At 44.7% G+C, this 16,593-nt stretch overlaps 2 protein-coding genes across 11 annotated transcripts in view; both read right to left on the bottom strand.

Moving 5' to 3' along the window:
- WBP1L (WW domain binding protein 1 like) overlaps window positions 1-9,779 on the bottom strand; it is a 60,837-nt gene extending 51,058 nt beyond the window's left edge. Inside the window, exon 1 of the mRNA XM_003994368.6 lies at window positions 9,597-9,779. Coding sequence (XP_003994417.1) covers window positions 9,597-9,686 — 90 coding nt within the window. The 5' untranslated portion in view covers window positions 9,687-9,779. The remainder of the gene's footprint in view (window positions 1-9,596) is intronic.
- A 3,919-nt stretch (window positions 9,780-13,698) lies between these two features.
- Window positions 13,699-16,593, bottom strand: part of SFXN2 (sideroflexin 2) — a 59,981-nt gene continuing 57,086 nt past the window's right edge. For all 10 annotated transcript variants that reach the window (XM_019813763.3, XM_045040614.1, XM_045040613.1 and 7 more), the window contains 2 exons: window positions 15,685-15,732; window positions 13,699-14,849 (listed from right to left, as the gene is read on the bottom strand). In XM_019813763.3, the coding sequence (XP_019669322.1) occupies window positions 14,750-14,849; window positions 15,685-15,732 (148 nt within the window). In that variant the 3' untranslated portion in view covers window positions 13,699-14,749. The remainder of the gene's footprint in view (window positions 14,850-15,684; window positions 15,733-16,593) is intronic.

The raw sequence follows: 16,593 nt of genomic DNA, 5'->3' as shown, positions 1-16,593 counted from the left end.
AAATAATTTAATAATTAAGTTATTAAATAATAAAAATTAAATTATATATTATATGTAATACTAATAATTAAATATTATTATTATTATATAGGCTAATATTTACCAATTACTATGTAGCAGGCACCGTTCTAAGTGCTCTATAAGTACTAACCCAATTTATAAGTACAATAACTCAATTAACCCGCACAGTAACCCTATAAGCCAGGTGTTATTATCCCATTTTACAGATGAGGAAACTGAGTCAATTAACTAGCCTAAGGGTATATGGAGGCAGTGTGGCTCCAGAGTCTGCACTCTCAGTGAAGATACTTCCAAGTATCCCTTCTCCTAGGATGACCACCACGAAAGGGTGGTTGGTTAGACTCGTGTGCCACACAGCAACTGGCAAACGGTTCCAAGCCACCTGCCTGACATGTTCCAGGGGACTATAAACCACTTCCTTCAGCACCTGAGCAGGCATAGCTATGCTTCTCCAGCTCCAGGTACACTGCTCTAGAGTGAAATCTGTTCCACAGCACACAGAGAGGAGACTGGAAGCTTAGCAAATCAGAGACCTATATAAGGCTTTCAAGAAAGAAAACTGAAATGTACCCCACGTGCCTGTGTTGTCAGAAGGCACATCTTCTAGAATATGCAGAGGGCACAGATGAAGAAATGCTGCTTACACATGTGTGGGGAAATGAGCCCTTGAATACCCTACTGATGGGGCTATAAACTCATACAACCACCCTGGAGAGCAATGTGGCACTATCGACCCAAAATTTCAAATGTACATACCCTACAACCCCACAATCCTCAATTCCACTTCTAGAAATCTAGCACAACTGCAGGAAGAAATATATATATAACGATGTTCACTATAACACTGTGTGAAATCATAAAAATGGATACAATGTATGTTCATCTATGAAGGAGTAATTAACTAAATCATGGTCTAAAGCAATTAACATATAGGTAATTTTTTAAAAGTCAGAGGTATATATGCAATATAGAAAGAAGTCCATGAAGGATGAAAAAAAAATGCATGTTGTAAAGTACCACATATAAAGTATGCCATTTTTGTTTTAAAAACAAATGAAGGAGCGCCTGGGTGGCTTAGTCGGTTAAGCATCCGACTTCGGCTCAGATCATGATCTCAAGAGTTCATGGGGTTGAGCCCCGCATTGGGCTCTTTGCTGTCAGCGCTGAGACAGCTTTGGATCCTCTATGCCCCCCTCTCTGTGTCCCTCCCCCACGCTCACGCGCACACACGCATGCGTGCGCTGTGCTCTCTCTCTCTCTCTCTCTCAAAAATAAACATTAGAATATATATATAAAAAACAAAAAAATAAAAACAAATGAAAAAATAAGGAACACCATCCGTTAATAATTTTGTTTATATATAGAAGTTATTTACATATATATATGAACTATTACTATATCTATAAACATTCAGCATAAGCATAAAACCCACCCAAAACACACACCAAACCATAAACTTTCACTTTTTACTCTAAGCATTTTTGTCTGTAAGTATACCATTGTCAGAGTATGTGTTATTTTTGTGTAATTAAAAACTGATGTGAAAACGTAAAAGGCACCTTAAAGCTCAAAGAAAAGCAGCAATCAGGTCTAAGGAAGGAAAATGGAAAGAAAGCCATAGTGGTCCTTATGCCAAATCAGACTGGTACAGGTTTTCTGCTTTCCCCCAAATCCCCGCAAACACAGCAAGGAGATTTGCATATTTAAAGACAAAGGACCCAAATAAAAAGAAGAATTTCTCACACTGTTCAATTCTATAGTCAAATCCCAAAGAGCTACAATGCTCCCACCATCTCAGTGTAGAAAGCCAAATATTAACCTTCTCTCCCAAATAAATCACTAAGAGGGAAAAATAATTTAGATCTGATCAATAAACTAAGTGGTGGCTTTTCTGTTGTTTCTGTGTTTGGTTGGATTTTAATATAACTGGAGTGAATGGCCAGGTAGAATTTTAGATGAGGAAGATAATTTTGGAAATGGTGAACAAAAAAGCAGCCTGTAGGATTTTGAAAAACATGAATACTTTCTCCATGAACACATGCCTCTGATCTACAAGAATGTGTAATAACAGTGTTACAACATAAGATCTGTCTTGCTTGATATTTAAAAATCAAAACAGACATGTTTTTATAGCTTTACTGTAGGATCCACCCTTCCAAGCCACAAGTATCCTTGCAACGTCTTACATTCACTTCTACCTCTTCCAAAACAAGTTTAAATTAAATTCTTTAAAACACCTAAGATCATGAATCAAAAGTTAGCCAAGGCACTCTGAGGGCGATGATGGCACCAGGAACAGACGATACATAGCTCATCTATTTTCCCACAAAACAAAGTATGGAAAGAAAAAAACCAAAAGTAAATAAATCTAAGCTATGGGAATGTAGCTGAGTAAGCGAGAGTATCCCAAAAACCCAGTCCATGCAAGATTGGCGATCTACAAGTCTGAGACCATGACCTACTTTAATTCCCACACTGGGAAAGTCCAAATTTGTATCAACAAGCCACAGAATTCAATAGGATGAAATTTGTTTCCCCTTTCCTCCCTCCCAGGTTGCAATGTTCTGGATTTATTGATATTTCTTTGTTTGTGGTTTCCACATTGCATGCAGTTTTTTGGCCAGACTTTGCTCCACCTGGTGGAAATACAAAGGATGGTCCAAAAGGGAGGTGCCCATAAGTCAGACCTCAACCTGTCTGTTGTATGCCACCAAGCAGACAGGTCACAAAGACCCACTGTCACTGCTCCCTGTCACTCAGTGGAATCTTAGTGTCTGTGCAGTTATAGTGGGATTGGTGCCCACAACTGGAGTTATAGGGCAAAGAATGAACCCACACCACTGCATCTGGATCCTGATGGTCTCTCAAGCTCCAACAACTTAAGGCAGGGAAGCTAGAGATGCTCTTAGGAGAATGGACGGCCAGGCATTCAAACAGCATTTGGAATTGTTAATCCAAAGCTATCTGAGATACCCACAGTATGCATACAGTGTTGCCAACTAGTGCCCCAAACCCACAGACGAACTGCATCCTGGGGGCTTGAAAGAGAAGGCTTCTCCTGAGGCCACAGAGTCACCCTCAGGTCCAGGACTGTCAGCATGGGGCAACCTTGAGAATACCTAATGGTTTCTGCAGGCTGAGTGTGTGACAACAAACCAGTGTTCATGGGGCCGGAAATGAGAGTAAAACCAATACATGGAATGGGAAAAGGAAAAAGTTCTAAGAACACGACTCCGTCCAGATTGGTTATGGAACCATGGAGGACGCTGAGAATAGAAAGGAACTGGCCATCAGGCTATCACTGGAGTGAAAACAAACACGTTCTTAAAATGAAACCACAAGGGTAAACCAAAGCAAGAGGAAAGAAAGTTTAAGACTGGGTAAATAAGGGAGGCTCACCCACTTACTGAACCACAAACTAAAAAAAAATCTTTTTTCTCCAAATGTTTGATTTTCTCTGACAAAGCAGGGCCAACAGGCAACATGCTAACAAATCTGAGAGTATCAAGATTCAGGATATTAAAGTTGTCAACTGTCCCACCTAAAATTTGTTGTCAAGGTTATTTCATACACTTTACAAAGCTGTGTTCTCTTTCATATGAAGGCTGACCTCAAACCCTGTGATAATGAGCACGAGCTGATATGGGGATAGCAGGTACCACAAAACCGGTGCCTGGCCACCTTGGCACTACTGACATTTTGGACCAGACAATTCTGTTGCAGGGGTGGGGGGTGGGGGTGGGGTGCTATCCTTTGTTACAGGAGGTTAAGCAGTATCCTTGGCCTTCACCCACTAGCTGCCAGCAGCACTCCCAAGCTTTGACAACCAAACACGTTTCCAGACACTGACAAATGTCCTTAGGAAGGGGCAGAATTATCCCCAATTGAGAACTACTACCCTAAACATACAGGCTCACCATGAACATTTCCTATAGGGACAAAACCAAACTCAGATATGGAACAGAATCAAGGAAGTCACTTTCAAACTCCCCAAATCTCAGCTTCTGAACTTAATTTGAGAGCTGATACTAACTTACCAACAACCAAATGCACCCTGGGGACCACAAATGATAATAGTAGTGATAGTTATTCTTGATGTTGATACATTATGTCCACCTCACAGCAAATCTATAAGGTATGTACTATTACTGTTCCCACTTTATAGGTGAAGACACTGAGGCACAGAGAAGTTAAAGAACTAGCTCAAGGATAGTAAGTGTAAGAGTCAGGTTTGGATCTCAGGTGGTCTGCCCCCAGAGCCTATGATCTCACCACTGTGTTGGACTATACCTCACTACTCCCACACTGAAAAGCTGTTCTATCTGGACTATTAAGCAGTCAGTAGCCACATGTAGCTATTTAGTTTAAATTACTTAAAATTAAATATCATACCAGTCTTGGAAAACAGGCTGGCAGTTCTTCAACAGGTTACACATATAGTTACTATATGACCCAGCAATTTCACTGTTAGGTATAAACCCAAGAGAAATGAAAACTTAGGTCTACACACACACAAAAACTTGCACATGCATGTTCACAGCAACATTATTCAAAGCAGTCCACAAGTGGAAACAGCCCAAATGTCCATCAGTTGACGAATGGATAAATTAAATGTGGCCCATTCATATAGCTAAATATTAATTGGCTATAAAAAGGAAAGAAATACTGATACATGCAATGATATACTGATATATTAACACGGGCAAATCTTGAAAACATGATGCTAAGTGAAAGAAGCCAACAGTGTATGGACCACATAGTGTATGATTCCATTTATAAGGAATGTCCAGAATAGGCAAGTCCATAGAGACAGAAAATACATTAGTGGTTGCCAGGGACTGTGGGAGGTAGGGATGGAATGGGGAGGGACTGCTAATGGCTTATGGGGCTTCTTTTTGGAGTAATGAAAATGTTCTAAATTGGATAGTACATGGTCACACGATTCTATGACTTACTAAAAAGCCTTTAAAAGGGCAAATCTCGTGGCATATTAATTATGTCTCAATACAGTTGTTATAAGAGACTAAATGTCATTAAAATTTCAGTTGCTCATTTATCCTAGCCACATTCCAAGTACCCAACAGTCACATGTGGCTAAGTGGCTACCAAAATGGACAGCGCAGATATAGATCATTTCTACCATCACAGAAAGTTCTCTAGACCACACTGCTTGGATGAATGGATAAAAGGCCTCCTTACCACACGACCACAGTCTACCTTTCAAGTGTCACCCTCCTCTACACCCACATAAAGGAAGCTTCTACCACAGACTATGTGCCACCTCCAGACACATTCTCCATTGTCACTTTTCCATGCTAGAATAGACTTTTCCCCCTTCCTGGTCCATGCAGATCCTAAGTATCTTTATCAACCTTTATGGCCTGGTCCAAATGCCTCTTCTGTGAAGATTTTCCTAAATCCCACCTTCCCCTGTCAGGAGCAGAAGCAACTGTTCCCACTGTCATTTGTGTGCGCACATCCTTTAGGGCACTGATGCCTCCGGGTTACAAATCATTGCGTGTGTTACCTGTCTTTCCCAAAAGATTACCAGCTCCTTGAGGACTGGTATTCAGTTACTCATCTGAGGGTTTCCAGCCCCAGAGCAGACATTTCAATAAATGGTTGCTGAATTCTACTGAAAGTAGAATTACAGAAACTCAAGGTGTTGATTTGAGACAAATGCTCACTTTGGTATATAAAACAGACTAAGAAAATGAGGGACAGGGAATTAGGGTCTGGACGTTCCATCTCGCACTATTCTCTAAGAAGAAATGATGGTAATCACACTGAAATGCTGTTTTTAAGAAAGAAAGTGAACTAAGCCTTCTGAACTGAAAACTGGGGCCAAGTTGGTGAGGCAGGGGAGAGGTAAGGTAAGAAAAAAAATCAGGAATTAGGACCCCCAACTCAAAGTTTTAAAAATGGCAGAGGAAAGATAAGGACTGTGTCTCTGGAGATTTGTGCCCAGACCCTTAGCTGGGGGGCTTTATGGAAAAAGACATTTCTACTAAAACTTTATTTAAAAAAATTTTTAATGTTTATTTTTGAAGGAGAGAGAGGGAGACACAGAATCCGAAGCAGGCTCCAGGATCTGACCTGTCAGCACAGCGCCCGACGCGGGGCTCAAACCCACAAACCACAAGATCATGACCTGAGCCAAAGTCGGACGCTCAACAGACTGAGCCACCCAGGCACCCCAAACTTTATTTTAATTAATAGTCAGATTGTTCTAGTTGAATCTAACCAACAATAGAAAGAAATGAACTCTATGTATCTCAACCATTATTTAACTAGAAGAGACAAATGCCAAGGTCTCAGTCTGGCAACTCCACGGCTTTTTTTTTTTTTTTTAAACTCTTTATGGATTTAAGGAGTGACATCTGAGTCACAGTAACCTATAGGAGAGTCAAGTCCAAGTTCCCAATCTCAGAAGTAAGCTAGGCTGTTAACTTTCCTGGGCCAGGATGGCAAGAAATGACAATTCTAGTGGAGAGCTGGTAACAGGGAAAGTAAGCTGCCTTAATGCCATATATTTCTGATATTAGATACATATGTAAAAAAAAAAAAAAAAAGATTGTATTTGATAGTGGCATTTCAAGGGAAAAATAATGTAATAAGATACCCACACCATGTTCAATACGGAATGAGTACAGCTGAGTCCTCCTTGACTCAGAGTTCGCTGGAAGCCACTTGTTGAAATAAGGACAGTGAGTACGCCAAAATGTCCTACGCCAAAATGGTCTCGGATTTTTTTTTTTTTTTTTTTACTGATTTCTACAAGCCAAAAATCAACAAAAACCTCAAAACAAAAACCAAATTGACTAAACAGTGCTGGATTCAGAGTTAATAATTATATGGTAACTTCCATTCCAAAGGTTAAAATTCAAAACACAAATCTCACTATAGACATCTAGCATTCATGGACAGAAAGAGACAAGGGTATGAGGTGGGGATGGGAGTATGGGGTGGGGGGAGGGTCAGGAAGAGGGAGCCCACTCATTACAAAACACTTTCTCTTCTCTGCAGGAACTGTAACCACATAATAGCTGCTGGTCAGCACGAGATCCACCCAAATGGAACAAAGTACAAAAGCCACCCTGTCCCCAAAATAAGTATTGGAAGTGGCAGAGAAATGGCAAGAAAACGGCCTGTGATCGATAAACTGGCATGATACTGAAGTTCCCCTCCCACATCTTCTCGCCAGCTCCTAGGCTTCCATGACCTGGTGGGAACCTCCACTTTCCATCCTCTGCCAAGGAAGTGGATCCGGTTCCCACCATCAACTCAGGAGGCCCACCACTGCTCTTCCAGCCGGGTGAAGCATCCACAGGCCTAGGGCACCCATCTAAGGCTGCAATGTTCTTAAATCAACCCTCCACCAGCAATGTTATTTACTGGATATTGAGAATGACCTTTCTTTACTTACAGAAATAGACGCAAAGGCAAAGCAACAGCTTCTTGTATATTTTGTTGTGTCAACTTGTATACTTCTTAACTTCACCAGTCCTGAGGGTTCTAACTTTTCCAGTAAACAAAGAAAATATCTCTCCTGCCAGTTTATGATTTTAACTAGGACAAGGAAGAACTGCAACAAACCCTAAAATGGAAAGGTCCCAGCCCTAGAAAAGGGAATATACTGGGCAAGAAAAGGAGCTCTATTCCTTTCACATGTTATTTCAAATGTACATAAATAGATTGGGGGGGGGGAGGGGGGAGGGCGGGAAAGAAGACACTTGAACAGATAAATGAATAACAAATTGTGGTATAGCCATACAATGGAGTATCATTCAGCCACAAAAAAGGATTGAGGTACTGGTACATGTTACGATGTATAACACGTAACCCATGTGTAACATGTAATCATGTGACATGATGAACCTCACAAACATGATGTTAAAGGAAAGCAGACACAAAATATCACAAATTGCTTCTCTGCAATATCCCGAATGGGTAAATCCATGGAGACAGGAAACTGATTGGTGGTTGCCAGGAGCTGGGAGAAAGGGAAATCAGGGAGGAACTGCTTAATGGGTCGATGGTTTTCTTTTCAAGTGATGAAGAAAATGTTTTGGAACTAGATGTAGTGGTTGCACAACACTGTGAATTTACTAAACACCACTGAATTGTTCACTTTAAAATGGTAAAATGGTTTTAAATGGTTTATGTTAGGTGAATTTCACCTCATTTTAAAAACTAATTAATTTTTCAAATAAAGGATACTGGGGTGCCTGGGTAGTTCAGTCGGTTAAGTCCGACTTTTGATTTCAGCTCAGGTCATGATCTAGTGGTTCCTGAGTTTGAGCTCCACGTCGGGCTCTGCACAGTGTGATTGGAATTCTCTCTCCCCCTCTCTCTCTGCACCTACCCCCACTCATGCTCACTCGCTCTCTCTCTCTCTCTCTCTGTCAATAAACAAACTTAAAAAACTAATAAAAAAATAAAATAAGGGATACTAATGGGCAAAACAAGATGTATATGTAAAAAGGAAGCCCATAAACTCCTAGGGCAAAGATAGTATTTTTGCTGGCACTCGGCTTCTACTCTTGATCACAACGCAAAGTTCAAGTGCTAAGCTGGATAGACTCTGCCATCATGCCATGTGTGAAAGTGAGCGCGTGTCTATTCTCTTCTGAAAAGACAGGGAAGAGAACAGAAAGTGAAGAAAATAGAATGGTAAAGCCTTGCCAAATGCAAAGGAAGGAGGGGTGATTCCCCCTACTGCACCCCACCCAACTTGGCACCAGGAGTAACACTCCCATTAGGGTTTCGAAATGCCAGCCGGAGCTGGAATCGGCACAAGCAAGCTTCTCTGCCTGGATAAAAAGCAAGCCACCCAGCAAGAAAAGCTGGGGTGCTCCATTTGCTGCCTATGTTGGCATCAGCACCACCCTTTGCTCAAAAGCCCCGAACTGGCCTAGATCAGCATCAGTGGCTGGCTCTCCCGAGCCAGCCAGCCTAACAGCAAGAGCTTGTTACAGCTCAAGTGTGCCCTCCTCCTGAAGGGTCCTGATCTACTCCATCCCACAGGCCTTCCAAGAGCCCGGCCTCCAACCCTTTGCCTCCAACACATTAAAAATGGAGCCAAGATACGCTCAGAACTTTTCCCTGTCCAGTACGAAATAAATATCCTCTCAGCCCCTCTTCCCTCACAGGCCAGCTCAATAACCCACTTACCCCTACCCGCACACACGTACACACTGCATTACTGCCTTGAAGACCGGCTCCACGCGGGGGCACGAATGCGCCCCCCACGCCTCAGCCGGGCCCCACTACCCAGTCACGGTCATCCCAGCCCATCTGACCTAACAGCTCTCGCAAAGGTCCCTCACTCACTGGGCACCATGCCTGTGCCACTTCCCTGACACCAAAACAGGTGTCCCTCAGCTAAACACCGACGCCCCCTTAGAGCCTGTCCACTCCAGGCACGGGAGCCACTCTCGGGACCCCTCAACTCTTGACGACGACACTCTTTCAGCCCCCTCCAGCCAGGCAGCGACGCCGTCTTCAGCCCCCTCCAGCCAGGCCTCGACGACCCCCAGGCCCCCAGGCTGGCCCGGACGCCCCCTCCCCCTTACCTGCGGGGGTTCAGCCCTGGCTGACAGGGGGCTGGGCAGCGCCTGGAGGAGCAGGAGCGCCATGCCACCCAGGAGCCTTCTCCTCTCCATCCCCCTCCTGCTCCTGCTCCTCCGCCACGGCGCCGCCACCTCCCTCCTCCTCCTCCTCCCTCTCCTCCTCTTCCCTCTTCTTCCTTCTTCCCTTCTTTTCCTGTTTCACTCTCCCCTCCCGCTTCCGGCTCTGCTCCACCCCGCCCCAGCCCAAACACCCTCCCACACACTGGGCAGGCTCTCCAGTTCCAGCGGTTCACGGGCTCTTGCCCTTCGTCCATTGACCAAAATAGCTGTCGATCAAGCAGAAGTTCCGCCCCTTCACCCTCCCAGTGGAGACGGAAGACCTGAGAGAGCCAGCCAATGAAAAGTAGGAGGAAGCCGGGCCATCTTGAGTGCTGCATGGCGGTGTAAACGCGCCCCACGCCACAGAGAGTGGCGGAAGGAGCTCCGATCCGGGGGCGGGGCCCTCTGGTACGAACCTCGGAAAGTCTAATTCGGATGCAGCCATCTTAAGCGTGGCGGAAGTACGAGATTCCTACACTTCTGCAAAGAGAGCGAAGAGGGGTATGGTAATTCTGAAGAGTATTGGAAAATAAGTTGTGGTACTCCTAACGAAGAAAACAATTGCAGCCTAAAAGTCTTTTGACGTCTTTTGTTTTGAAGCACAGCCCTGGTACCTTGGCTCAAATCGCCCAGTGGTAGGTTAGGTCCGTGTGAATTCTCCGTGAAATAATACCTTTACCTGAGGCACGGTGCTGTGTCACCCCAAGTTCCAGGGACAACGTTCTATTGACTCTACCTCAGAAATCGCTCTGAAATCCACTCCCGTTGTTTCCGTCCGTGTTCTCATCTTCTGGCTGAACACAAATGCTCTCCCTGCTGGCCCTAGTTGCCAATTCTTCCCTCTCGAATGCCTGCCGCACGCCACAGCAAGGGCGCTCTTGACATGCTGTCTTACGGCTTTCCCTCTTGAAATACTTCAACGACCTACGGAATATATAGTCCAAACTGCTCAGTAGGGTTCTCTCTTGTATCCTGATGCCTGCCTACTTCTTTTTATCTCATCTGCCACTACATTTCCCCACACATTCCCCTTACACCAAACTCTTAAGAGATGCCCCAGTGTGCTGGGGAACTTCTAGTTCCCACCCCCTCCCTTGTTTCTTCTTCTGGATTCCCATAACACCAAAACACAGTGTCTGATTGTAGTATCTGCCTGGCTGGCCCCTACCACTAAATTCACAGCTTTTTGTATGGCACACCGGGTGTTATTTTTATTTTTGTTTTTTTTTAAGATATCCCTGCAACATCTTGTACAAAGCCCAACCATGAGTCCAACAATGTTCGTAAAATAAATGAACAAGTGAAGAACCGTGCCAGAGAGGCCAGATTCCTGTAGCTGCCAATTTCCTCTCAAAATCCTGCCAAAGCATTTTGTAGCCTGGCCTAGTCTAGCCCATGGCTGAGCCCACAGGGAGTTCGTTCTTGGCTTAAATGGTGGCAAAGTGGGAAACAGATAAGAGTGAAGAGATTGGTTCTGCCTCTGTCTTGATCCTACTTTCCCAAGTGTTACAAAAGGTAACAAGTGTTTTTGCCAATCTCAAATGTCTTAGAAATTCATCCATACTACAATCAAGCTCCCTGGGGGAGAAATAAAGATTCAGTACTAGGCACAGGCCAAATTATTTTCACAGCACAGGGTCTCAGTCCTGGCTTCAAGGTTTTAGAAGCCTTCCTATATAAAAGCCAGGTATCATCATCAGCATGCTAATTTCAATTTAGCAAACACAGGTTTTTGTCCTAACTTCCCTTTCTTTACCTGAAAGCTTAAATTGAGCCGCTGCATGGGACAAACACTAAACCCTACCTGTGTGGATTAACACTTCTCACACGAAGGCGTTTGAGTCACCCTAATCACCTGGCTTCTGACATCCCGCAGGTGCCAACTCAAAGAGAAGCAGAGAGGTCTTGCAAAATGGAGCTGAGGTGCAGTTTGAGGGAGCATTCTCTAAAGTCCTCTAAACTGTAGCCACTACAAACTTCAGACTTTTCCAAAAGAGTGATTGTCTATAAAAGGAGAAGGAATTGGGGCGCCTGGGTGGCGCAGTCGGTTAAGCGTCCGACTTCAGCCAGGTCACGATCTCGCGGCCCGTGAGTTCGAGCCCCGCGTCAGGCTCTGGGCTGATGGCTCAGGGCCTGGAGCCTGTTTCCGATTTTGTGTCTCCCTCTCTCTCTGCCCCTTCCCCGTTCATGCTCTGTCTCTCTCTGTCCCAAAATAAAAGGGGGAGGAATGCTAGGAAGTTTAAGGAGCTGGGAAGGAAAGGAGAAGGTTGTCAATTCTTGAAAGAACATCAGTGTGGGACTGCTTCCAAGCTCTGACTTGCTCTGGTAATGTTTTTCCTATTTGCCTTTGGAAATGGGCAAAGCGGAGGCCAGAGCTCCTATCCTAAGGAAGCTGGCTCAGAGATGCAGACTTTTCTGCTCAGAAATTAGCTAAAGTCAAATTACACATGTTATGGAATGGATGAACTTTGAAAATATCATGCTAAATGAAAGAAGTCAGACACAGAAGGCCATAAACTGTATGATTTCCTTTACATGAAAAGTCCAGAATAGGCCAATCCATAAAGGCAGAAAGTAGATAAGGAGTTTCAAGGGGGTGTGGGATGAAGGGAATCCAGAGACTGCCAAATGGTACAGAGTTTCTTTGGGGAGTAATAAAAATATTCTGAAATTAGTGATAATGATTACAACTCTGGATGTACTAAAACCCATAGAATTGTACACTTTAAAAGGATGAATTTATGAGTTCTGTTTTGTTTTAATTTTACTTATTTTGAGAGAGACAGAGAGTGCGAGCAGGGGAGGGGCAGAGAGAGAAGACAATCCCAAGCGGGCTCCCAACATAGGGCTTGAACCCACAAAACCGGGAACTCATGACCTAAGCTGAAAACGTCAGATGCTTAAGCGACTGAGCCACCCAGGCACCCCTAAAATTTTTCTAATGTTTACTTATTTTGAGAGAGAGAGAGAGAGAGAGAGAGAGAGAGAGAGAGAGAGAGAGCGCCACAGGGGATAAACAGAGAGAATCCCAAGCAGGCTCCACACTGCCAACACAGAACCCAACACAGGGCTCAAACCCAAGAACCATGAGATCATGACCTGAGACGAAATCAAGAGTCGAGACACTTTAAACGACAGAGCCACCCACCCACCCCTGTATGTCTTCTTCAGAGAAATGTCTCTTCATGTCTTCTGCCTATTCTTTTTTTTACAAAACTAATTTTATTTAAATACTCTCTACCCAACGTGGGGTTTGAACCCACAATCCCAAGATCAAGAGTCCATGCTCTTCCAGCTGAGCCAGCCAGGGGCCTTTTCCTGCCCTTTTTTTTTTTTTTTTTTTTACCGGATTATTTGTTTTTGTGTGTGTTGAGTTGTATAAGTTCTTTATGTATTTTGGATAAGAACCCTGTATCAGCTATGTCATTTGCAAGTATCTTCTCCCATTCAGTAGCTTGTCTTTTGGTTTTGTTGACTGTTTCTTCGGCTGTGTAGCTTTTTATTTTGGTGTAGTAACAATAGTTTATTTTTGCTTTTGTTTTCCTTGCCTCAAGAGATATATCTGGACCCACAATTTCTATTTTAACAACCCATCCAGGTGACTCTGAAATATATTAAGAACCATTGCTCCAGAGTAGGGGTAACATTTTGTGTACAGGGCCAGAGAGCAAATATTTTAATGCTCTGCATGCCACATACATGGGGGTCTCTGTCATATATTCTTGGCTTTTTCTTTTTTTGCCTTTTAAAATATAATTCCCAGGCACACAAAAACAAGTAGCAGGTGGATTTAGGCCCTTGAGCCACGGTTTGCTGCTCTAGAACAAAGCTCCCATTCTGCAGCGTCCAGCAGATTTTTCCTCTGTAATAAGGGAAATAAACAATCACCTCCAGGCATCAGACAGGTTCCCTTATAGTTGTGATAACCTCTTGCATGCCAAGGTCAAAGTGAGACCAGATCCTGCTTTCCATCCAGGCTTTACTAATTCAGTCTGCATACAGTTCATTACACTCTTTCAAGAAATTTATTTGATTCACAGTGATATCCTTTGAACAGTCAGGAAATTCTATTAGATGAAACTCAGACAGACATTGATCCCTCGTAAGCCACAATGGTCTCCTTCCACCCCCACCCCACCCGGAGCCTGAAAAGTCACCTACAGCAGCCAAGATGGGACGGGCAAATGGCTGCACTTTGCTGTGTGTCCTTTAAGGCTCTTTGGTCCTGGTTGGTTACTTCTCAGAGGTATCCAAATAAAACTTCTCTTTCCTATTCAGAACACACTAGTCTTTGGTGTTTAACCCAATGGGCTGAGAAGGGAGGCAGCTAGGAAAATATACCCATTAAAATGTGCTGTTAATGCCTACATATATTCTTTTTACTCACAGTTAGTGGACTTATTTTTCAAACACAGAGAAGCAAAATCAGACATGATTTTAGCATTAGGAGATCAAAGTCAGTGTCAATAGACAGGGCTTAAAGCACCATGAAACTTTGCTGCCTCATGAAACGGCCTGACTATCTCAAGTTTAGCAGCACTCCCAAAGACGCTTTCTGACCAGGGGACACTGGGGACGAGAATGAGAAAGAACAGAGAAGAGCCCCACGTTGGCAAAGGCTTCTTCCCCTCCCTTCCTGAGTTGGCTAGAATTGCAAGGGTAAAAAGTTTCATAGCATGAGACAAGATGAGGAGGAAGAGGAGTAAGAGCATCTTTTTGTCCCAGGGGCTCTTCCCCAGTCCTGGCTGGAACTAGAATCCCCAAAGTTTCCTAATTTTTCCAAATGGTCTGAGTATCTCTTTCAGGGGGTCTCAGCTCCTGGTCTCCAGGGGATGGTGGTTAAGGGAGGAACAGATAGAAGACTTGGCTTTTGCTCCCCTTGTTCACTTTTATCCTCTGGAGTCCAATTAGCCTGGGTGAAAACACGAGGCTCCCCACCTCCCAAATCCACCCTGGCCTTCAGGCCCTGTGGGCAGAGGAATGAGGGGACAGGTATACAGAGCAGCTGAGGAGCTGGTGAATATGGGCACAGACTGGTCCTTACTGGGGTGGGGCATTTAGAGGCCCTTATTGAAGTAGACATAAGGCACAAGTTCTCCATACTTGGCTCTGATGGTGTCTTGGAGCTCTGGTTCCAGATAAGAAACTGGCAATTCACTGAGAAGACAGAAGGGGATTATGAGCGTGCCAACTGGACAAGCAACAAATTATCGTCAGATAAAGTCCAACTCAAATGCCATCTCTAAGAAGCCCTCCCTGATTTTTCCATCAGAATGAATGGCCTCTATACAACATAATATATTGCTTTTACTTCTACTCGGGCCTGACTTCATTCTCCTTGGTGCCAAACTTCCATCTTCTCTGCAAAATTACAAGCACAAGCACTTCTCCTGTGTGCTTGGAACACAGAAGTCTAGCAGACGACACTAAAATATGAATACCACAGCAGGGGAACCTGGTATCTTCTCGGTATATATCCAAGCTGCACTTCGTCTCCTGGAGCTAATCCTCTCCGCTCCCACAATCTGATGCTTTGTTTCCCCTTTCCATCATCCCTTTTCACATCCCTTCCCTGCCAGGACATGCAAGAGAAATAGAGAGGCCCAAGTCATCCACCCCCTAGCAAACACAAGCCAGAATAAGTACCTGTACCTTTGTTCAATTTCAAGGACCAGATCTAGCCAGGGAGGATGTATCTAATAACCTAACCAGCAGGGACAGAAAGTTTCTTGTTGTTCCCCCACTTCCCTCCAAGGCAGTCCTTGCTCCACTGGGAGGAAGCCACTCATGCCTCCACCCCTTGGAGCTCTGTTTTGGTTTACCATTCCCCCCCGGGGCTAAGAGGCCCAGAGTTTAGGCTGATAGGCACTTGTCCTCAGACAAAAATGCTGCCCTTCCTGCCCCTTCTTGTCTCCTTCAGGACAGCAGGCAGGTCAGGGAGAGCAGGGACAGGGCATTCAGTAAAACAAAGCGAGGAACGAAGAGCTGTTACCATTTCTGTGGGAAGAGCCCACAGGCCACTGGCACCATGAAGATGAGGCTGGAAGAAAGGAGAAACAAAGTGTCAGGGGCATCTCCCCACAGGCCTACTCACATCCTATCTCTGAGTCCCCCAAAGGAAGGAGGAGATGCCCACTCACCCAGCCTGCCCTCCCCGCCACCCCATGGCTCCTCTCCCTGCAACTCTTCTCTTGGTCTCTCAGTGCCAGGATATTCATTCTGGGATGGGATGGAATCAGCCTCCCTCCACCTCCCACATCCACCTGTTGTCCAAGCAGATGAAGATAACGAAGGCACTGGGAGTATAACTAGCAGCCCTAAAGACCACAAGCACTGAGCAGTGAGGGTTATGACACCTGAGGTCCTGCCCCCCATAGCCATGAACACCTGGGCTGGTGGAGACCAGAACAGGGCAGCTTCTCAAACTTCACTGTGCGTGCAAGTTAACTCATGGGGCTTGTTAAAAAGCGATGCTGACTCAGGAGGTCTGGGGAAGGGCTTAAGAGCATTTCTAAGGTTCTCAGATGTTTCAGCTCCAGGGTCTTGTCTTACAGGACTTGGGAATCTAACAGACCAAGGTTCATATCCCAGCTTTGCTACTTCCTTGCTGTGTCATATTGGGCGAGTTACCCCTGAGCCAGCAGGGGGAAGACAAGGATACCTACTCTGCAGGGCCACCGTGGGGATTAAATGAAAAGTGCACATGTGGCACTCAGCTCGTGGTAACCACTCACTCAGCGGTGACTCAGTTAGCAGAGTCACCTCGGAGACTACCGAGGATCCGACCACAACTCCGGCAATTATGGGCTACAGAGCCTTGGGTGAGTGTCTCCATCTCTCTGAGCCCCGGTTTCTTCATTTGTAAAAGGAGATGATGGCCCTATCTATACTTCTAGGGCGG

Source organism: Felis catus, chromosome D2 (assembly GCF_018350175.1).
Source record: "Felis catus isolate Fca126 chromosome D2, F.catus_Fca126_mat1.0, whole genome shotgun sequence".
NCBI classification, from domain to species: domain Eukaryota; kingdom Metazoa; phylum Chordata; class Mammalia; order Carnivora; family Felidae; genus Felis; species Felis catus.
Note: the sequence above shows the minus strand (reverse complement) of the source record. Positions and strands in the feature narration are given on the sequence as shown.